The sequence below is a fragment of the Mustelus asterias genome, chromosome 16 (genome assembly GCF_964213995.1).
Source record: "Mustelus asterias chromosome 16, sMusAst1.hap1.1, whole genome shotgun sequence".
NCBI lineage: Eukaryota > Metazoa > Chordata > Chondrichthyes > Carcharhiniformes > Triakidae > Mustelus > Mustelus asterias.
This window is the reverse complement of record NC_135816.1, coordinates 29,555,974-29,579,968: the sequence shown is the minus strand read 5'-3', so window position 1 is coordinate 29,579,968 and position 23,995 is coordinate 29,555,974. Positions and strand designations below refer to the sequence as shown.

The 23,995-nt window shown below is 42.4% G+C and overlaps 1 protein-coding gene across 4 annotated transcripts in view; it reads right to left on the bottom strand.

Annotated features, from left to right (window-relative positions):
• Positions 1–23,995, bottom strand: part of fnip1 (folliculin interacting protein 1) — a 99,676-nt gene that overhangs the window by 13,654 nt on the left and 62,027 nt on the right. For all 4 annotated transcript variants that reach the window (XM_078230832.1, XM_078230830.1, XM_078230833.1 and 1 more), the window contains 7 exons: positions 21,482–21,553; positions 20,385–20,520; positions 18,904–19,105; positions 16,331–16,413; positions 13,309–13,455; positions 7,585–7,754; positions 2,567–3,914 (listed from right to left, as the gene is read on the bottom strand). In XM_078230832.1, coding sequence (XP_078086958.1) covers positions 2,567–3,914; positions 7,585–7,754; positions 13,309–13,455; positions 16,331–16,413; positions 18,904–19,105; positions 20,385–20,520; positions 21,482–21,553 — 2,158 coding nt within the window. The remainder of the gene's footprint in view (positions 1–2,566; positions 3,915–7,584; positions 7,755–13,308; positions 13,456–16,330; positions 16,414–18,903; positions 19,106–20,384; positions 20,521–21,481; positions 21,554–23,995) is intronic.

The following is a 23,995-nucleotide window of genomic DNA, read 5'->3' as shown; positions in this document are numbered from 1 at the left end:
GTCTCAGGCTCCTTCAGAATCAACTGGCAGCCACCTGGAGGGCCAGGGCCACCGTCACCGTCCCAACCCCCAGTGCTCAGGAGGGCGGCTGGCAGCAGCAGAGAGCAGCGGCTGGCCCCAGAGCCAAGGTGAAGAGGAGCCCAGCCCGGGTGAGGAAGAAACTGGGAGGAGGCGCCAAAGGGAGGAGGAAAAGCACCGTAGTGAGTGGCATTAGGAGGTTGGGCAGGCAAGGAGACAGTGCCAGGTGGTGATCCGGACACTGGTTGGGAAGGTAAGGAAGAGGACACAGCAACAGGGAGGGAACAACTGGGTAGCAAAAGGGCAAAATAATGAAGAAGGAAAAATAAAGACTAAAAATACGCAATGACTCTGCCTCTTGTGATCAGTTGCAAGAGGATTTGAGTACAGGAATAAATAAGTCTTGTTGTAATTGTATAGAGCCTTGGAGCATTGTATACAATTTTGGTCTCAGAGGAAATGCAATGAAGACTCACCAGACTGATCCCTGGGACAGTGGAATTACCCTATGAGGGGAAATTGAGCAGACTGGGCCTATAATCTCTAGATAAAAGCAAATTACTGCGGATGCTGGAATCTGAAACCGAAAGAGAAAACGCTGGAAAATCTTAAGCTTTGACAAAGGGTCGTCTGGACTCGAAACGTCAGCTCTTTTCTCTCCTTACAGATGCTGCCAGACCTGCTGAGATTTTCTAGTGTTTTCTCTTTTGGTCTATAATCTCTAGAATTTTAAAGAATGAGAAGGAATCTCACCGAAACAAACAAAATTCTTACAGGGATCGACAGGGTAGGAGCAGGTGGGCTGTATCCCCCTGGCCAGGAATTGGGGGGGCAGGGAAGAGTCTAGAACCAGAGGACACAGTCTCACTATAAAGGTTAGGCCATCTTAGACTGAGCCGAGGAGAAATTTCTTCAGTTGAAGGGTAGTGAATCTTTAGAATTCTCTACTTGAGGGCTGTGGAAGCTCAATCATTGTGAATGTTCAAGACAGAGGTTGATACATTTCGGGATATGGAACAGTGTGGGAAAATGGCGTTGAGCTCGAGGATCAGCCATGATCTAGTTGAATGTTAAGAGCAGGCTCAAGGGGTCAAATGGCTTCCTCCTGCTCCCATTTCCTATGTCCCTAAATTAGTAAGCCTAGTGGGAAATATTGTGCCAATATTAAATGATCCACCTGAAATTTTGAGCAATGAGTCATATAATAAACATTTGTTTTCACAAAGTAAACTGAGTTCTATACTTAAGAGTTTCCCATAATCAGAGCACACTACATGGAATGTCTCATACTTCAGAATCACACAGAATAAGCTTTTCACCGTTGAAGTGCAGCAAAATAGATCCCAGAACCATTTCTGTCCAAATTACATGACTTCAATAAAATTGCAAAGATCTGAGTTGGTCGTGGGAACTAGCACTTGGCAACACAAATGGAAATGGAAAACTACAAACAGAATGTGTCAAATTTCTGTATTAGAATCCCTACAGTGCAGGAGGCCATTCGGCCCATCGAGTCTATATCGACAACAATCCCACCAGGTCGTATCTCCGTAACCCCATGTAGTTACCCTGCTAGTCCCCCTAACACTAAGGGGCAATTTTTAGCATAGCCAATCAACCTAACTTGCACATCTTTGGACTGTGGGAGGAAACTGGAACACCTGGGGGAAACCCACGCAGACACGGGGAGAATGTGCAGACTCCACACACACAGTGACCGGAATTGAACCTGGGTCCCTGACACTGGGAAGCAGCAGCGCTAACCACTGTGCCACCCGTTGTGCAGGATATAGTTCGAAATACCGAAATTACTTGAATGCAACTCTTGTAATCTGTACAGGATGTTTGTAAATTTGCCTCTACTTCAAGGCAAAAAAAATTGAAGTATAAGCTGATGTCATTCTACAATACTGCGTTACTTAGCACACATGGCAGTACTTGTTGAGAGAAACAAAGTTACAGGTCTGTGATCTTTCATTTGAACTGGCAGCAGTTCTGAAAGGTCACATACCTGAAACATTAATGTTTCTCTCTCCACAGATACTGCTAGACCTGCTGCATATTTCCACCATTTCTGTTTTTATCTTAGCTTTCCAGCAGCTGTAGTATTTTAGTTTTTGTGTTACTTAACACTGATGACAATAGTGATCCTTTTCTGCATTTCAACTAGTCTTTCAGCTGTTGTGACTACACCTGACCTATTTCTGACATCTGCTGAAACAAAAGCCACAGAGAGTGCATTTATATTGCGATTCATTCACTGGCACCTGCCATCATTTTTATGCTGAAAAGCAGAGTAGATGTGCACATTCCAGCAGGGGAGTTACTGAATAGCAGTCAGGAGCAGGATCCCTGGCTAATTATCTCCTCCAGCACCTTTGCTAATTCCAAATTCTCTTCGAGGCAAACCAAGCTGAAGCTGAAGTTAAAGATCGAGAAATCTGATTTGTCTACACGGCTCTGTATTGCCCACATGCCACTCAACACGTATCCCTAAATTTACTGCAAGATTTTCGTATTAGACGTAACAGAAATATTGTGTCCTTACCCTGGGAAAGGTAGCTCCATCTGTTCCAGCCAGTCGTCCTGCTCTGTGCTGTAGTAACTATGTCTGGCCAACTCGTGAGTTGCATCTTCGTTCTCACTGTCACCCAAGGCACTGTCTGAGCTCTCGTTTCGGGGGATGTCCCATTCAACTCCAAAAGGTGCTTTTTTCTGAAGACGGTCTACTTCCCCACAGGGGTCATCAATAGAGACCTTGTCTCTACAGTCCTGCTCAGCAGAACTGAGTATATGTGAATCTAAATCCATTCCATACACCTTACAAGTGCACATGCAACTGTTTGCACTCAAGTCACGTTGCTGTTCATTATCCTGAACGCCAGGTCCGATTTTTGAAATATCTGGTTGCCCAACCTTTTGCTGATCTTCTTTAGGAAGATCATCGATAGTCTTTGTTTCTATTAAATTATCATCAGTAAAATACTCATCAAAAAGGCTCATACTTCCTTCATGTGTAGACTTCCATTTATAACCGTGTGTATTGGACAATGGATCCTTTATCCTATTAATTTTGCTTTGGTCCGGAGTTATAGGCAGTGCCTCGTCTGTTTGTGTTCTTTTCAGCTCCTCAATACCTTTCTGTAGTGCCTCATGGACCTCATTTCTCTTGGCTTCTGTATCAGAGTCAGGCGACAGTGAGTAGCCAATCTGAAATGTGACTTTTTGCATTGAATTCAGACTGTTCTGGAGATGATTTGCACTACAGGGTACAGAAGTAGACAGCTGTTTATCAGGAGGCAGTTTCTCGATCACAGGCTCTATGATGAGGTTTTGGCCTACAACAGCAGATTTGACAGACAGCACTGTTTCGGTCTTGGCTTTCTGAAGGCAGCTTGTGCTTTCCTTGTATTGCTTGATGGTATCTTCTCCGCTGAGAGCTGCAAGGTTTGTGCTATAACTACTCGGACTGCTGTTGGTTTTCCAAAACTTCCTGTGACACCGCATGAATTCTTCTTGCCTGGTGACATCATTCTGGTCTTTAGCCGGGTGAAGGGGACACTTCTCACTCCGATAGATACTCGCAGCACCGTCCCGCGAAAAAGAGTTTTGATTTTGCAATATGGTTGGAAAGAATGAACTTTTATTCCTGTGCAGTGTAACCACAACATATTCTGACTCTTCCACCTCTCCTTTCTCCAGGGATGTGGTCATTACTGATTCATTCACTTCAGCTTCACCATCGCCTTCCACCACCAGCTGGGTTTCCTGCAGCTCAGAGCATCGGATGAAGTACGTGAGGAAATGAAGGAGTCGCTGAACCAATTCCTGTCGTTTACCAATTACCACTGTCCGGGCTAATCTTACCGGAGATCCTATAGCACCATGTAGATCGACTATCAGAAAAATAAATAATTAAAATCAGAAGGACATTTTTGACATGAAGCTATTTTGGGAGGGTCAGGGAGAGGTGTGGGGGGCAGGGGAAGAAGAGACAGGTAATAGAGATGTTGTTTTATTTTGAGGTAAATAAATTTCAACGCCTGAAAACTGAGCTCTTTTTCACTTCAAGCACAGGGCCTTTAGGTTTACTGTGAGCCAGATGCGAGGTAAAATTTGCTTTGCTTTTCAATAATCCAATTTTCCTCTTCCAGCCTGTATTCAAATATCCCCATTACACCACTGTGAATTTTCCTTTTCCCATTATGGTCTCCAGTCAAGTAGAACTCCAACAGATTGAATAATGCAGTGCCAAATTATGGACAGTTTTGCTCTATGAATGCAAGACCATGAAGCACAAGATTTATCAATCCTATTTGACAGGGGTTTACCACGAGCAGAAATTTCATCCCAGCCTGACCTATTAGCATCCAAGTCCCAGGAGTGGATGGAAGTTTATGCTCGTAGCAATTCTTCCCTCTTCAATTCTGTTAAAATATCTTTGTAAGGTTCATTTGTGTATTTAGGTTACAATTCAAAGAAACACTGGTACACCAAATAAGAAAAAAAGGCTTTTTTAAAAAAATCAAAATTCTAGTTAGTTTCTATTGAGGGCAACTCTCGTGTACAATATAATGCATATACAACAATGAATTCAAATCAGGACTGAGACCAATTGCAAAATATTATACATATGTATACAACTTAAGTTTATGGTCAATGATCAAAACTAGAACTATATAAATAATGGGCTAATTAAGTAGTTAACATGCAATGAGGTATAATCCGAATCTTCGTTCAATGGCAAGGGCTTCACAATTAAGTCAGAGGCATTACATCAATAAATTTTAGCAATTAAAGGCGCACATTAAATATTATTTACTAGCTCATAATCTAATTTAATTGTTGTTAAATTCTATAAGTAAAGGCGTTTTATGTTCCATGACATCCTTGATAAAGGCTGAACGATGAGAACTATTAAATAAAATTGAAAACCCTTTCATCAAGGGGAGCGAAGAAAAAAGTGCAACAGCCACACAGACCACAGAAATGGAGAAGTAGCCACATTGGGGTATTAACAACTCATGACTATTCATTCTTTAAAATAAAAGATAATGGTTTAGGGTTTCCACTTTCGTTGCAAATCAGAAAACGGCAGCCAAAATCTGCTTGGAGTTGCACTAGTTAGAGAGCACACTTCAACTTCTTGCTAAAATACATTTTCATAATCATAACCATCAAACTTTCCACAGATCTGTGCAATCTGGGAGTGAAATAGAGCAAAATCATTGTCTTTCTATTAAAATAATAAGACAGTAAACTGGCGCAGTTTTATTAATATAACTGAAAACAAGTTCACTCAAAAATAAGCATTGTTAATAAATAGGTCTCCAGTCCTCCACCAGTGAACAAGCTGATTCAAAAATCATAAAATAACTTAATTATTGAACCATTTAATTGTTTCACTGTATAATCAGTTTCTTAGAAAATTAAATATGCTATTTACTTGAAAAAGCTTTTAAAATGTACTCTTTCCTGTCCACGTATCTCAGAAAATGGATTCAATTTGAAGAAACTTTCTGAGTCAGTGTAATTGGCAGAATCTTACAATTTCGACTGGGGTTGTTGCAGATTTTATAAACAAGGCCTGATTTGGGTGAATTATATTAATATTGTTAGAAATAGGAGGAGATGGTAGAGGATGTAGGACCCTTCGTGCCTGCTCCACAACTCAATAAGATCTCGGCTGATCTTTGAGCTCAACTTCTCTTCCTCCGTCCTATTTTCATTTCCACGTTTTCCATCGCACCCATCAACCTTAACGATTCAATTCTTGAATATACTAAAAAAACTGAGCACCCAGAGACCTCTGGGGTAGAGAATTCCAATGATTCACAATCCACAGCAAAGGCACTTCCCATCCTAGTCTTATATGGATAACTATGTCTAACCCTGTTCTGTAGAAGGGTCATATGGACTCAAACGTTAACTGTTTTGCTGTCCACAGATGCTGCCAGGCCTGCTGGTTTAAGTAGCATTTTCTGTTTTTATTTCATGTCTAACCTCTAATATTTTTAGCCTGTGACCAATTTGTTCAAGTGCATGGGTAGTTTAAATAATTTTGTGTTTTAACTAATGAGGGGATGACTTGTTCATGGTTTATGTGGGAACTCACAGGATGCTCCATTGCTGCGTAGCTTGGAGAGAATGTGGCCCTTAACCTCTTACCCCATGACTACAAGAGTCTCCAGCCAAAGGGAAGAGCCTCTCTGCATCTAAGAAGCTCTTTCCGGTCAAGCCTTCTAAGAATTTAAAGAGATTACCTCACATCCTTCTAAATTCCAGAGAACATAAACCCATTCTACTTGCTCTATCCTCACACGACAACCCTCTCTCAAGAACCTTCGTGAAGCTTTGCTGAACCACCTCCAAGGCAAGTATATCATTCTTTAGGTAAGGAGATCAAAACAGTACTGTTGGGGGGGGTTTCACCAAACCCAAGATAAATGTTAAGAGTTCTTTATGGTCATATTCCAACCCCTCTCCATTAAAGGCTAACTAATATTGCATTTACCTTCAGAATTGTTTCCTGTACTTGCATGTTTATATTTCTGTGATGTGTGTACTAGGACACCTAAATGCCTGTGTGTCAACATTTACTGCCTCCGACTAAAGGTTTTTTAAAAAATTCTGCTTTTCCATTCTACCCATCAAATGGATAATTTCATAATTCCCCACATCATACATCATTTGCCACTTGCTTGCCCAATCACTTCACCTACCTATGTCTCTTTGCAGACTGTGTGCTCCTCACAGCTTACTGTCCAACCTAAATTTGTATTGTCAGCAAAGTTGGATTTGTTACATTTGTTATTGATTTAAACTGTAATTAGCTGAGGCCCAAGCGCTGACCTTTGCAGAAGCCAATATCTCGAACTGACAGAAAATATTGCAGAAATCCTGAGCACCAAGTGGTTTTGGGTCTTAACTTGTATTTAAATTCCCTGATCCTTTGCGCTGGCTTGGGATGTTGGATTTATGTCACATTATCAGTAACCCCCACAGCTTGCCTCCTGATCTTGCAGAATCTTACTAGCTGTTCTGTCTGGAGACAATACACATCTCTTTAACCTGTGTTTAATGTTCCCTCCATCCACATTATCTGTACCTTTAAGACCTGGCTGGCTGTAGAGATTTGCATTCTAATTAGTATTCTGTAACTTGATGTTGTGTCTCTGTGCACTGTTGGAGAACAGATTTTCACTCCATCTGACGAAGGGGCAGCGCTCCGAAAGCTTATGGTATTTGCTACCAAATAAACCTGTTGGACTTTAACCTGGTGTTGTGAGACTTCTTACTTAGAAATCTCCACCCAGACTGCATTGTATTACAACATTTGTTTGCCACATCACACCCCTTAGCTACACTGTGACAGTCAATACACCTCATAAAGTATTGAATTGACTGTATAGCGCTTTGAAACATCCTGCAGTTGTGAAAGGTACTACATTAATGTAAGTATTTACAATGCTGAATTAACTGGTGGAAGTGCAAACTTGAGCCCAATCTACTCGCATCTTCCAATTACGCTACATTTGCAGACATACTTTACAGAGCAGGACTTACCTAACTGGGCCCAAAGGGGGTTATACGGGTTTGACTTTAATAGCATATCCACACTTCGAGAGGAATGTTTTTCCAAGAAAATCTTAATAGGTGGCTGACCATTGGGCATGACTGTTGGGACCCAGGCAAGATGATTGGTGAGGACAGCAGTGATGAGGGCTGGCAGAAACCTGGTTAAAGACAAGATAAACATTTGAGCAATTCGGACAGATCACGTTCATCAATTCTACTTTAAAATGGGGTCTGTACATTTTTTGTCTTGGAGCAAGGAGGTATGGCACACCTGAGGAACAAATGATGGCATTACAGCAGCAGGAGGGAGGAAGTTCAAACCCCAATTTACCAAGTTCCCTATTTTACTCAAGGGCACTATGGTCTCAAGACCTCCTACAATTACTTGCATGCTGCCTAGCAAGCCACTCACGTCAACTGCTACAAGAAAACTATAATAAAATAGGGTGGACCACCTGGCATCAACCAAGGCAATGGATTCAGACAAGGCCACACCCAGCCTCGTCAATATCATCCACAGATCTGTGCCAGCATTAGGAAAGCTGCCCAATAGATTAATCAGTCTGATAGCCACACTCTCAGAATCACACCTTTCAGTCAACGTCACGGACACTTCCAAAACACCCCTGCATATGTCTTGTTTCACTGGCAAGATTCACTAGAGGTGGCAGCGGCACAGTGGTATGCAGTCTGGAGCGAGTGGCTCTGATATTCCTTACCACTGACTCCAGGCCCCGTGAAATCTCATGGCATCATAAAATTTGCAAGGAAATGCCCTACTAATTAACACCTATCGCAATCTCACAGCGAATAAAATCAATACTCCTTCATGTTGAATACCACTTGGAGGAAGCACTGAAGGTGACAAGGCCACAGAATGTTCTGGGCGAGGGGGGGGTGGGGTGGGCGCTACTGCACCATTATTGACTTAGTTGCTTGATTCCGAAAGGACGTATCTGCCAGACTGGGCCTGTGGCAGATAGTGAGAACACCAAGAGGGAAATACCTCCTTGGCCTCATCCTCACCTGTCCTCTGCCACAGATGCATCTGTCCATGACAGCATTGGTAGGAATGACCACAGCAGGGTCCTTGTGGAGGTAAGGTCCCGTACTCACATTCAGGATAGCTTCCGTTGCGTAATGTGACAACGTATCCCGTTGTGCTGACTGAGATAAACGTAGAACACATTGAGCAAATCAAAACTGGCCATCCACGAGATGGCATCAGCAGAATTGTATTCAACCATAATCTGTAGCCACATGGTCTGGAACGCCCTTCATTCTTTCATTACCAGCAGGCCAGGGGATCATCGCCTTGTTCAATAAGGCGAGCATGCCAGAAGCAGTAGCAGGCATATCTAAACATGAGCTGCCAACCTAATGAAGCCACAAGACAGGACTACATGCATGTAAACAGCAGAAGCAGCATGCCTCTAGACTGAGCTACGCAATCCACAACCAGCAGGTCAAATCAAAGCTCTGCAGTCCTGTCACACCTAATCATGAATAGTGATGGGATAACTGAAACAATTAAGAGGAGTCATCATCTCCATTAACACCCCCATCTTCAAATGATAGAAGAATCCAGAGTACGTGAATGAAAAGACAGCATCTTCAGCCACTGTCAAATGGTGGCCCACCTTGGCCAACCCATCACAGATGCCAGTCAGAGCAATTTACATCGAGTCATTTAAAGCACAGAGGAGGCCTTTTGACTCATTAAATCCAGGCAATTTGGTTCACACCAGGTGATATCAAGAAATGGCCAAAGGCACATGGTTACAGTAAAGGATATTGATCCTGACAACATCCCAATGGCAGTGCTGAAAATATGTTTCAGAGCTAGTTGTGCCTCTGGCCAATCCGTTCAGGCACAATTACAACACTGGAATCTACCTGGCAAAGTGGAAAATTGACCAGGTATGTCCTGTCCACAAAAAGCAGAAGAAATCCAATCTGGCTAATCACTATTCCATCCGTACATAGGATTAAAAGAACATAGGATTTCCGAGCAAAAGTAAGCCATTTGGCCCTTTGAACCTGCTCGCCATTCAATAAGATCATGGCTGATCCAGCTGTGGGTCTCAACTCCACTTTCCTGACTGTTCCCCACAACCTTCAACTTCCTTGTCTATCAAAAATCTATCTAACTCAGCCTCAAATTAATTCAGCTCCCAATGCTTCCTGGGAAGAAGAATTACACAAACTAATGATCCTCAGAGAAAGAATTTACCCTCATCTCTGTCTTAAAAGGGAGACCTCTTATTCTTAAATTGTATCGCTTAGTTCTAGTCTCCCCCACTAGAGGAAACATCCTCCAGGTATCCACCCTATCAAGCCCCCTCAGGATTTTGTACGTTTCAGTAAGACCACCTTTCATTCTCCTAAACTCCAATGGAGACAGGCCCAATCTGTTCCATCTTTCTTCATAAGGTATGCCCTTCATTCCAGGAATTAGTCGAGTAAACTTTCTGGAGGGACCCGGGTTGAGTCACTGTCTGTGCGGAGCCTGTACGTTCTCCCAGTGTCTGCGTGGGTTTCCTCCCGGTGCTCCGGTTTCCTCCCATAGTTCGAAAGATGTGCTGGTTAGGTGCATTGGCCATGCGCAATTCTCCCTCAGTGTACCCGAACAGGTGCTGGAGTGGCAACTAGGGGGATTTGCACAGTAATTTCACTGCGGTGTTAATGTCAACCGACTTGTGACACTAATAAATAAACTTTAAAAACTCATCACCAATAGTGATGGAAAGGATTGCCAACAGTATTATCAAGCAGCATTGAACTCACCAATCCTCAGTTTTGGTTCCACAGGACCACTTGGCTCCAGATTCAATTACAGTCTTGGTCCAAATGTAGACAAGATCATTTAATTTCAGGGGTGTGGTGAAAGCGACTGCCTGTGACATCAGGGGAGCATCAAGTGTGGCATCAAGACGTCATAGCAAAATGAAATCAGTGAGAATTGGGAGAAAGCTCTCCATGAGCTGACTTCATATCTAGCGCAACAAGAAATGGTTCTGGTTGTTCGACTTTAATCATCTCAAGCCCTAGACATTGTTACTTGCACAAGTTCCTCAAGGTAGTGTCCGAGGCACAACCATCTTCAGCTGCTTTGTCAACATAAGGTCAGGCACGGGAACATTTGGTGGTGATTGCAGCGTTCCTGCTAATCAACTTCTGAGGGATTGAAACAGTTTGTGACCAACAAGATCTGAACAACACCTGGGTATGGGCTCAAAAATCGCAAAGATTTGCGCCACACAAGGTCTGGCAATGACCATCTCAAAGAAGAAAGAGTCTAACAATCACTCCTTAATATGCAACAGCATTTGTTGAATCCCACATCATTCTTAAAGTCACCATGGATCAGAAACGTAACCGTGCCAGCCACATAAATTCCGCAGCTAATGGGTCATGAGTGACTCATCTCCCGACTCCCAAAGCCTTTCCACCATTTGCAATGCACAAGTCAGGAGTGTGACGGAATGCTCTTCACCTGCCTGATTGAGTGCCGCTTCAAAAACACACAAGAAACTTAATATCCAGGACAAAGCTGTCTGTCTGACTGATCCACGTGCCACCAACAACACTATGGCTGCAGTGTTTACTATCTTCAAGATGCAGTGCAGCAACACTCCAAGGCTTCTTTAGTCGCGACTTCCACATATGTGACCTCTAGCAAGGACCAAGGGCGCTGAATCACCTCCCTTTCAACTCGCACACCATTATGAGTTGGAAATGTATTCCCGTACCTGGGTCATGGGTCAAAATCCTGGAACTATCTCCCTGACAGAAATGTGAGAGCACCTTCACTACACCCACTGCAGCAGTTGATGAAGGGCACTCATCAGCGCCTTCTCAAGGGCAATTAGGGATGGATAGCAGACGGTGGCCTTGACAGTGACACCCACATCACACAAATGAAGTGAACTTTCTGCTCGAATGTCTGCAAAGACAGGGTCAGCTGTGCAAATTAAATTGAGAGATCAAGAAAGAAATTTTAATTCTTGCATAGTCACACTAAATCACCAATTACAGAAACAAAATATTTGAATTGTCAGCCCATAATGTTCACCCAGACGAACATCAATCCGATGACTTTGTGGACCACCTGGGATCCTGTCATGCACTCTGGTTTGAAAACCAACGCTCCGTGGAGCCACTCCCACATGAAGTCCATGCGCTCACCAACAAGAAGGAAGACTTCTTCCCTGGGTTGTTGGAAACCTCTATCTTGAAAACAGGTCACCTGTCCAGATGCTGGAAATCAAGTTCTTCCTCTCTTTTAACCCAAAAGATGGCAAGAGGGACAGGGTGGGTAGAAAAGAGAGAGGAGGGGGGGAATCGCGGAAATCATCGAGTTAGCAAAAATCAATTGTTACCCAACACAATAAAGCAAAGAGAATAATTATTCACATGTGTATTACAGAGCTGTACTTCTCAGCATCAATAATAAGCACCAGAAGATTCAAATTAATCCTTACGTATCACAGAATTGTTAGCACAGGAGTCCATTCCGCATCATGTCTGCACTGATTCTCCAAACAAGCTAGTTATTGAGTGCCATTTTCCCATCTTCTCCCCATAACCCTGCACATTCCACCTTTCCAGAAAATGGTTCAATTTCCTTCAGAATGCTTCAGTTGAATCTGCCTCCACCACAATCTCAGGCATTACATTCTAGACCTTAATCACTTGCCACGTGAAGAAGCTTTCCCTCGTGTCACTTCCGCCTCTTTTATCTATTACTTGAAATCTTGCCCGCTCCTTCTCATGAGTACCTCTACCAAGTCTCCTCTCAGCTTTCTTTTCTCCAAGGAAAACAGTCCCAATTTTTAAGTCTATCTTTGTAACTGAAGTTCCTCATCCCCGGAACTATTCTTGTGAATCCTGTGATGAGTCCGCAAACCTAGCTGGCTCCGAGAAATCTGGGGCACTTTCACAGCAAGGGGTGAGCAAGTGAAAATTAAAATGTTTGTTTTTCTTCTCTTTTGCTTCCTTACAGCCAGGTTCAGAGTAGCCAGAAAAGGAGCCGAGTGCAAAGATGCTTCTAACTCCCGTCAGGTATATAAGAGGCAAAACACCCATGGGGGTTGGGTTGGCAACAAAACAAGAATCTTCTCTTTTGAACTCAAAAGAGAACAGTTAAGATCTTTACTTTCTCATGAATTTTCCTGCTTCATTCTTTGGTCGGAAAGGGGAAATAGGCAAGTGATTAACTCTTGGGCTTTTGTAATTGCAATTGTATACTTCACCACTGGATGGTGCACAAGGGGCATTGGACTGCATCTGACACCTTGCCTCTTTGCCTGCTGAGAATTATCTGGCCCCCACTTTGTGCATCCTCCATGACTGCACCATTTTAAAATGAAGTGCAGTGGAGTTTCTGCCCGCTATTGTATTGCACATTCTGATAAAGCATTGGTTGCTTTAAAAACAAAACTGAAGTTTCCTCCAAGCAAATAAATATTGAAGCAAAGCAAAAGTCAGAGAGAGAAATAAAATCTGACCAAAAATATTGAAGCAGCTGATGGATTAATGATGTCAACTGCTTCTTTTTTTTGCAAACATTACACAAAATAACTCTGAAATAAAACTTCTGGAAATACGCAGCGGATCTGTGGAGAAATGTTTCAAATTGATAATGCTTCACCAGGACATATTTTACTCATCTCCTTCCCAGCTTGTGAACAGTCTCCTCGAGTACTCAACTGGTTCTTTGATGTTTGTTCCATCAGTAAAGCAAACTCCTTCATGAACTGTTGGCAAAGCAGGTTTTTCTCAGGTGTTCCAGACATCATGGTTAACCAGACAGGCTCTGCAATCCTTGGCATCGTGTAGAGATTATATATCACAGTCCTGATTTTGAGAAGGGGAGGGGGGTGGGGGGGATGGAAGAGAGGAAAAAAAGTCAAGGTTTTTTTGGAAACCAAGCACAGCAATTTTCCTTTGAAAAATATAGAAATTGTGTGTCAATGGAATAATACATGGTACGTTTCCTCATATTAGCCATCGGTCTGAAAACAAAGACAAAAGCAAAATTGGCCTCTTCACACCCTTTTGCTTTAACCAGCATCACAAGCCAATAGTCATATCCCATCAACATTTAAATGAGTGGCTAAACCAGGCATGAGATGGCCGTGCTGATAATAGAATTTTTTTTTAAATGAAAAATGATCTAAAGATAGGCCTTGGTGATTATTGATGGCCCTCTGATGGTTTCCTTTGGCAGCTTGTTCCAGGGTGGAATACCCCTGGAGTCAGTTAACATGAGCCGTTACTGCACGATATCTTCTAATATTACCCAAGTATACAATATATTGGAAGTATCTGTTGTGCTTAGAAAGCTGATCATATTTCACAGCAAGCAGCGTACAAGCTGCTATTCTTAAATCAGTCCCCGACATAAGCTGCAACTGATATATGTTCCCCTGACGGTTATCAAATTCCACTGGCACTGGGCCAGCAGACATGTGACGGGTAGAATGGAAACATGGTTCTCAAGCATTTCAAGTCTTTCATCCAAAAAAATTCTCTGGAAAAAAAAGTCAGCACAGCTGCTGCAATTCTCTTAAGCTGTTTCAAAATGAAAAACACATAATAAATTTCTCCCGTTGACAAACATAATAACATAACAGCATTACAGGAAGTGAAAGGATCTTCCACTTAACTGCAAATCTCTTTCACTACAGTAGCCTGTCCAGATGACAAGGTTCTGCCTCTGAACAAAAGACCCAGATATTATTTTTTTCTTCTAAATGCAGCTCATGCAGGTCTCACAAGAAATCCTTCCAGTTAAAAAAGTTCATGGGCACTTGTAAGGAATTGCAGCAATTCATTCCTGGCCATGCTATTTATAGTCAAGGTAATAACAGACATGTGGGACCTCAGTAGGCTGTGACAGTGGTAAGGTAACCTCTGACTCAAGGACAAAACCCCGAGAACCCTCAGCCAAGTCAACATAGAGATGGCACAGTAGTTAGCACTGCTGCCGCACAGCACCAGGGACCTGGGTTCAATTCCCAGCCTTGGGTCACTGTCGGTGCGGAGTCTGCACCTTTTCCCAGTGTCTGCATGGGTTCCCTCTGGGTGCTCCAGTTTCCTCCCACAGTCTGAAAGAAGTGCTGGTTAGGTGCATTGACCCGAACAAGCGTCGGAGTGTGGCGACTAGGCGAATTTCACAGTACCTTCATTGCAATGTTAATGTAAGCCTTACTTGTGACTAATAAATAAACTTTACTTTTACTTTAAGTACCTCATTCAATGCTGTTTAAGGACATTTCATTGAAGGTGCATGCGTGATGCATGATAAATCCTGTGAGGAATTCTTCAGAAGCTGCTAATGGCTACGGCATGATCATTTTTCCTGAAGCTGTTGGGGTTTTTTTTTAATCCCAATAATTACAATCCCAAGGACTGCATTCATAGTTGGTCTGTGGCCATTAAATCCAATTTGATTTAGCTTTTATCATAGAATCCCTAGAGTGCAGAAGGAGGCTATTCAACCCATCGAGTCTGCACCAACAACAATCCCACCCAGGCCCTATCCCCGTAACCCCATATATTTACCCTGCTAATCCTCCTGACACTTAGGGGCAGTTTAGCATGGCCAATCAACCTTTGGAGTGTGGGAGGAAACCGGAGCACCTGGAGGAAACCCACGCAGAGAATGTGCAAACTCCACACTGACCAGAGGCTGGAATTGAACCCGGGTGCCTGACACGTAATCAGCAACTACAAAATGACAGCAAGGAAACCTGGCAAAATGACAGCAAGGAAATGACAGCAAGGAAACCTGGGTGGCAAATCACATGCGACCCAAGGAATTGTTAAAGGGGCACAGAATGCAAAGAGTAAGAGGGGACATTACCTTCAAATAAACAAAACATGGCTGTTTCGTAGCCCAGAAATTTTTCACGGGAAAAGCAACATTGCGATTGAGCAATTTTGTTATCGGATTAGGAGCATCCAAGAGGCAAAACATCAGAATTCATCATCATGTCTTTCACAATTTACAGTGTGCATTTTATCCATATAACAGCTGTTTTTTTGTAGATAAACGATACGGTGGCACAGTGGTTAGCACTGCTGCCTCACAGCGCCAGGGACCCGGGTTCAGTTCCGGCCTCGGCTCACTGTGTGGAGTTTGCATGTTCTCCCTGTGTCTGCACGAGTTTCCTCCGGGTGCTCCGGTTTCCTCCCACAATCCAAAGATGTGCAAGTTAAGTTGATTGGCCATGCTAAATTAACCCTAGTGTCAAGGCGATTAGCAGGGTAAATATGTGGGGTTACGAGAATAGGGCCTGGGTGGAATTATGGTCGGTACAGACTCGATGGGCCAAATGGCCTCCTTCTGCACTGTAGGGTTGCTATGGATGCTAGGTGTGAACTATTACACCTTCAATGTAAGCATTCTTATGTGGAATATTTGAGCACCGTTGTGATTGTTTTGGCTACATGCTAAAATAAAACATTGATTTGATGAATTATCGTGGTGTGTCATACCGGTATATTGCCATTAGATTACTAAAGTAAGCAGACATGCAATTTACAAAAAACAAGTAGTCAAGGGGTCAAAGGAGAGGGCAATAAAGAATCAAAAATTAATGTTTTTAGCATTACCAGTCATTTTACAGCCAATTACAATGTGATCCCGAAAATCTGCAAAGCTTTCTTAAACCAAGTGACTTAAAAGACATATTTCCGCTGTCTATAAAAGTATCAAAATATTCACCTGAATTCATTTAAAGCCTCAATAATTCTACTGTTGCCCAGAACACGGTTTGTCTCAGAAATTCTAGTTTTCATTTTCATTGCCTAAAAGGAAGAATACAAAGTGTGTTCAGTAGGTGCACCCAAACATGCTAAATTCCTGTTCAAAATGCATAGGGAAAGTTATGGCCTTAATTGTGATTATAAAAGAGAAAAGCCTACTTTACATGGTCTTTATTGATTTTCTAAGTAGGGATTTCCACAACTCCTGAAGAAGCTCAGGGACAAGGGAATACATTCCCAAGTTTTGGATTTTAACCAGGTCCAAGGTGTATGAAAGAATAAGGTGTTACGTAACAAAAGTGACTACATTTAGTTCATTATTGGGGAAGCTTCTTAGGGTGTTTGAGACATGGTAAAGCACTACAGAAATGTTCTTCCTTGAAGTGGAGGAACACTCAACATCGTTTGTTCAAAGCTTTCAGCAATGTGCTGGAATGCATTATTAGGATGATTGGGGAATATGTTCCAGCCATTTCCGTGAAAACCTGTGGCGCTAACTTTGGTAGATAATATTTTATTGTTAGTGGATTTAAAGCGTCGAGTTCACTACTTCAGCCTGGATACCCCAGGGACATATTGAGAAGTGGCAAAGGACATCTTGACTTGTGTGCCTTTCTCTAATGCAAGGCAAGTTTTTGGTGCAAGAGACAAGTCCAAACAGTCCGTCCCTAGTGTTCAGAATTCTTACTCTGAAATGCAAGAGCTCCCTCTGCTTTATACAAAAAGATCCAGGACAAAGACATGAAAGCAGTTGAGAAGCCAAGGGCTCTGGTCTTTCAAGTACCATGGAGAGGGGCATGGCCAGTACAGCTCTTTGCCAAAGGCAAAGATTACCTAGATAGCTACTCGAAGGCAGGTAAGAGTGTACACTGGGCTTAATAGCTACAATGGCTGTCTCAGAGAAACGCAATCAGCTGCCACTGGAGTTACACAACTCCATATGGTGTAAAAAAATTATTCAACAGGATGGGGTAACTGTTCAAGCCAGGTCCAGGAGTAAAGTGACAATGTGTTTATGCCACGTCACTCCATATTGTTCTGGAAGGGCTTGAATTTTTGCTGCTCCTTCAGCAAGGTTGCAAACCCACAAGTGTGAGTTTTCTAATGAATAATCAGTGGCAATCCTCTGGGAGAAGGGGGGCAGAGAGTTTGTGTCTTCAAGTTACATTGGCTCGGAGTTGATACGCCTGCTAATGGTAATTAGAAACTGGCTACAAAATTGTAATTCCATTTTGAACCAGCAAATTAATTGTCCACCAAGGCATGCTTGATACGATGAGTCAGTCTGGTAAATGGGAACCGGGTGAGGTAAACCTCTTACTGAAGACTAGGGTCACACTCACGTTACCCCAAATAAGCAGTTGTCTTGTCTGGCAGGAAGCTTTTCAGTTCTACGTTCTAATGGCAAGTACAATTTTAGCTGATTAAAATTCTGCACTTGCACTATCCCTATACACACTTGGGAATCCTTACGATTTCAGCTCTGCCAACCCAGGCCTAAGATGTACAGACATGGGTTAAAAAAGGGATGCCTCAGCTGGGAATACATACACTTTTACATGGGGTAAACAGAAACTTGACCATTGCAGATTTATTAGTAGCTGACAATGGTGATAAGTCTCTGTGCGTGGGAACAGCTGGCTGACTAAGGGTGTAATAAAATCAGTAAAGCTCGTGTTGGAATGGGGTCGGCAAGTACATGTCCAAGATTCTTTACACAGTGAGAGTTGAATTCAGCTGCATCAGGCAGAGATATTTGTTGCTTCTTGTTCCAATCAGACCGCTCACCGTGCATAGGGTGGCAGGGCGGCACAGTGGTTAGCACTGCTGTCTCACAGCGCCAGGGACCCGGGTTCAATTCCCAGCTTGGGTCACTGTCTGTGCGGAGTCTGCACGTTCACCCAGTGCTTGGGTGGGTTTCCTCCGGGTGCTGCAGTTTCCTCCCACAGTCCGAACGATGTGCTGGTTAGATGGATTGGCCATGCTAAAATTCTCCCTTAGTGTACCTGAACAGGCCAGGCGCCGGAGTGTGGCGACGAGGGGATTTTCACACTAACTTCACTGCAGTGTTAATGTACGCCAATAAACAAACTTTAAAGCAGCCAGTTCCAGAGCGAGACTAGCTAAGGCATGAAGAGTATATTGTCTGATTGTTCTCAACTGGGGTGTAATATACAATAAAGGCAGATCTAGAAGTGGGGAACAGTGCAAACAGTGGTTTATAACCTACCCTCCCTACCCACACCACCTTTATGTCACTAGGCACTTAAAAAAAAACTTGATAGAACTACAAAAGGAAATTACTTTCACTAGAGCACAACTTCAATACCACGCTACACGCTTTATATTGAGATTTTCTTTCCTAATAATAGCAAAGGTTTTCTTTTTCACAGAGGTACATGCTTAAAGAAAAATTCTCAGCACACTATCCATTACGGAGGCAACAGAACCAGCCAGGGGCAGTCAGCAAATGACTCAGACAAAACCATACAGCATCACTTCCCGATTAGCAGAAGGAGGAAGCGCGAGTACCTGCTCGATAGCGAATTTCAGTCTGTTCACATGACTCTCAAAGAGAGGAAAATGAGCAAAGAAGAACTCATGAAACTTGGTATTCTCTTCCTCATCTTGTGACAGCGAAAATATGATGCCAATAGCAATCTTCTTTTTTCGAACAATGGAGGGGTTCGAACTGCAGCTTTCATCAGACATATTAAAGCTCTCCTCGACAGACCTGAAAATCCAGAGAGAGCTCAGTGAGCATTCGAACAAACATTTAAAATAACACATGCAGAGAAGCTTCACTGAATATTAACAACTCAAGGTGAAACACGGCTACGCAAAAGAACTTAATTGCGCAAAATCTTTTGTGGCAAAAAGCAGCAAAAGTGCTTTACGATAGCAGCTGGCGCCGTCTTCGTGCTATTCCAGTTAAGGGCTTAGCTTTTCTGCCTCATGGAATCACACTTTAGCTGGTGTGCAGAGAAGCACAGGAAAATGCAGAAGATACGCAAGCAGAGTCCATAACATCTGGCCCCAAAAGCCAAAAGTCAGCAATCCTGTCGATGGTCAGCTGCTTTGATCAGGGGTGGTGTACAGAACGTGACTGAGAGTGGGGAAAAGGGAAAAGCAAAAACCATAGGGTAAGGGAGATTTCTCCAAATAACCTCCCACTCCCCACCAAGCGTCACAGAATGAAGCTCTGTGACCTGCAGACTGATCAGTAGTACAATCCTACACAGCGTTTTAATTTGTAAACACAAAGACCTGGATTTTTCAGCTTTGATGCATTTACTGATCGGGTGAAAGATCACAGGCTGAAAGGATGAGGAGTACAAAACCCTGATCCACATTTGAATATTCAAAATTCAATTTAAAATTGAAAAGAAAAAATATCAAAAGGCACCTATTGGAGCAGGGGAAAGGACTGGAGGTCTCCAATTTTTAAATTTACTTGTCCTTGGACAGCTGCAACAGCAGATTCTTTACATGTCAGGATATCACCTCGAGAGTCATTAATGATCACTTTGCAATCTGTGTGTGGTGAGATTCAAACTGGTTGAGCCACACCTGTCAGCTGTACTTCCCAACTTCTCTTCCCCCACACCCTCCAACGAAGCGACTAAAGTTAAAACAAAGTACTCATCAGGCAGAGAACGAGAGGAGAAACTCTCAAAGAACCTATGCTGTAGCATGGGGTGAAAATATATTGTTTCCATCAGAGATAACTCAGTGTGATATCATAGAATCCCTACAGTGCAGGAGGCCGCCATTTGGCCCATCAAGCCTGTACTGATAACAATCCCACCGAGGCCCCACCCCCACAACCCCACGCATTTACCCTGCTAATCCCCCCAACACTTAGGGTCAATTTATCATGGCCAATATGAAATGGTGGTGGTTTTTAAGTTTCAGCATATTGGGTGGTGGAGAGGGCAAGACGTAGAATTTTGTGAAAATGTCACTCAATACCAGCATATATAAAATGCAGGAAGACTTTTTTTCAGACTTACCATCTGGGGAAAACTCCATTTTCAAGACTAGTATTCTGACTGCGGCGCCAACGTCGATGATAACTGCTTGCACAACTATTTGGAAGCGAGGAGCTTGGTGAAGGGAATGGAGTGATAAGCAGGCTGCTCAAGGAGGCTGTAGACATCAGAAGAGATTTGTGACTTATCTGACAATTGCTGATGTAACTTAATTAAAAAGGCAGCTCTGGTCCTTTTAGTTCATTGCGATACCGCCTGCAAAATATCACTATTCACATTTACAGTTACCGCAAAAGAGTGTTCCATTGCCACCTTAGAGACAAGAATTCAAAAATGTAACCAATGCTTGCTTCAAAATTAGAAATTGTACTTTCAATTGATCTTATTACAAAAAATCCCAGCAGATTTAGGCCAGTCACGTTGTCCTACACGGCCTGAAATGCTGAGCTTTATTTTTGCACAATGATTTTGATAGTTTATTAGGACTTTTGTGAACAGATTCTGGATAACACAAGGCACACTTATCCTCTCCGATAGCCCATTCACTGCAGCATTGGCAGACACTGGTGATTAGTTTTGTTTGGTTGAAGATGGGTTATTTGCCCAAGGAAATGACCTAGTTACAAAGGTTTAATATTAAAGACTTGGAAACATCAAATTATATTTTAATGGACTCTATGCGGGATAGGCATACATTTGCAGCCTTGACACTAATCAAAGGAATTAAAAAGTGTAGAATTTAAAAAACAGATAACATTTGAACCAAATATTTGAAGACCCAAAAAGCTTTCTACATTTTATAGGAAGCCATTAAAGTTAATTTATGCTAGATTATAGTTATGGTAAATCAGGACCACAGATTTCCCATGTCGGAAAGTCAAAGATATGTCTGGAACTCATGCGTTCAACAGAATGCATCGTACTCGTGGGACGTTTTTAATAACAGTTGCTCAAAGTGTATTTACTAGAATTTATTTTTTCTTACGAAAATTAAATTGTGACAAGCGCTTCGAGAGATTTCAATGTAATGAGGAGCTATGTGAATGCAATTACAAAAACCATACAAGCCTTGCTTCAGGTTGACAAGAGCAAGTTGAAGCAACGCATTCAATTCTCACCAGATCGTGTTATTCCGCTGTCTCTGTCTTCATTGATTCCTCTACTGGGCATGTCCATTGGGGTGCTGTGAACTATAAATATGAGGAATGTGTGAGAATTTGCCCTCTAAGCAGATTAACCACATCACGATGCAAGTAAAATATCAACTTGTGGAACAGGATAAGCACTAACTATCACACAATCACATGGTGCAAAGCCGTATACATGCTGGTATCATTACAAAGGAACATGTGCGTGAACATGCAACTTATCAGCCAACAACAACGGAATTTCCAATATTACTAAAACACCACCACCGGAATCAAAACAAGAGTTGCATTAAATCAAGATCAGTTTTTTTGATGATTTGCGATGATAGAGTTGATATAATGTCACTTTGCAAATTAACAGACCAATTATGCTTTTGGTTGCAAGCATTTTGTAAAGCATAAAAGAAAATTCAATGATGAATTGTGCTAACTCCAAGGTTGAAATAACGATCTTCTCTGCTGGATTCCCCACATTTATTAACAAATAAAAGCCGGAATCTTATCGGCACGCCCGCCCCGATTCAGGGGCGGGTGAGGCTCGGAGAACTGCATTCTCCGTTGGCCTTGGGGCGGGATCAAACGAACCTCGGGCAGACGTGTAAAATTCTGCCCAAAGTCTCCCACAGCAGAAAACAATTCTGAATACTTCGCCTCCTGCCAAATAATTGCAACAAACTTCATTAGTTGAAGGCAAGAAGCATCTTTGCTTCCCTTATTCTACCCAATGACAAGTTAGCTAACCTATGGCTAGAATATGGGAATAAATGGTGACAATCTTAATTCACTGGACTAGTAATGCTAACGCCCTAGGGAATATAGGTTAGTTTAAAGTCAATTCATAAATCTGGAATATAAAACTAATCCCAGGAACAGTGAACAAGCCAACCATCGTTGATTAATATAGAAACCCATCTGGTTCACTAACATCCTTTCTTGGTCTGGCCTACATGCGACAGTAATGTGGTTGGCTCTTGAATGCCCTCTTAAATGACGAAACAAGCCACTTAGTTCAAGGGCAATTAAGGATGGGCAACAAATGCTTGCTTTGCCAGTGATGTCCACGTCCCATGCAAGAACAAAAAAAAACACACCTCGGGAAAGCAGCCTTTGGCCGACTCACAAAGCATGCATGAAATAACACTAGGCGCACTCAGAGGACCAAGCTGTTGGTTTACGAGGCCTGTGTTCTCAGCACCTTGTTGTATGGTTGTGAAAAATGGACAACTTACAGATGTGTAAAGAGGAAGCTCAATAACTTCCATCATTGCAATGCATTCTGGAAGGACAAAAATCACAAACGCTGCAGTCTTCTCAAAGGCAAATCTCCCAAGAATGTTTACACTCATGAAGCAGAGGGGACTTTGCTGGTTCAAGCACTTTTGCAGGATGGAAGATGGTTGCATAACTATGCATTTTCCGTATATTGAGGTAGTTAGAGCCAGACGACCGGCAGGACGCCCAAAACATCACTTCAAGGATGCTGGCCAAAGTGAGATGAAAGTTCTAAATATGGATTTTTCTACCCGAGATACACTAGTTCAGATCAGGCGGGTAAGTGGAACTGATCCACTTCAGATCAGCCATGATCTTATGGAATGGTGGGGCAGGCTCAAGGGGCTAGATGGCCTACTCCTGCTCCTATTTCTTATGTTCTTATGTTCTTAGCTGATAACGGAGGAAAAGTATGACAGCACTGCGGGCTGGCATGTGCCAACAACAGGCACCAACATCAAAGAGAACAATTTGATAACTGCTTCACATGTGCACTTCTGGGAGAACCCGTCTCAGACTGGTCTCTTCAGCCACCAGTAAAACTGCATCATCTGAAACTAGCCCATCCTTAATGGATTTGCTCCATGTCCATCACATTACATAGATGGAAAGATTCCATTGACCTATAGACATCCAACACACACACAGACATAATCTGATAACTGGTGGCAGGATCTTCAGAAAAATCATTCACTGCACTGTGTAATCAACATAAACACAGCAACTACATTTTCTTTTGAAAATGAGCCACAGGATAAAAGATTTAAACCTAATTTGTAATTAGGTAGAAGTCCTTCAAATGTGCTTTTTACATCCAAACTAAATGTGTGTGACAATTAAAGAAAAAAAAAATGATTTTCTTGCATTGCAGTATCAAATGGATACTGTTTTTCCTTGGGTCAATAGTAACAGATCTGTCACTAAAGGAATTTGGTGGTCAGAGAAAGAAAAATGTTCGCCAACGAGGTTGGGGAAGGAGAGGAAGTTTGATTTCAAAGAGCGAGTTACTCTGAACATGCTAAAAGGTAACCCCAAAGAGCGTTGGGCAAATCATGTGAACAGGCTGCCGATAGGACATCAGCAACAAGCGTGTGACATCTAAAAGAACAAGTTGAATAATTGTTTCCATCTAATTATATTTTGTAATTACATATTCAAATACTTGGATTGTGAATGAATATGAAATTGAATTGTCATTTTTCCAGCTAAAAT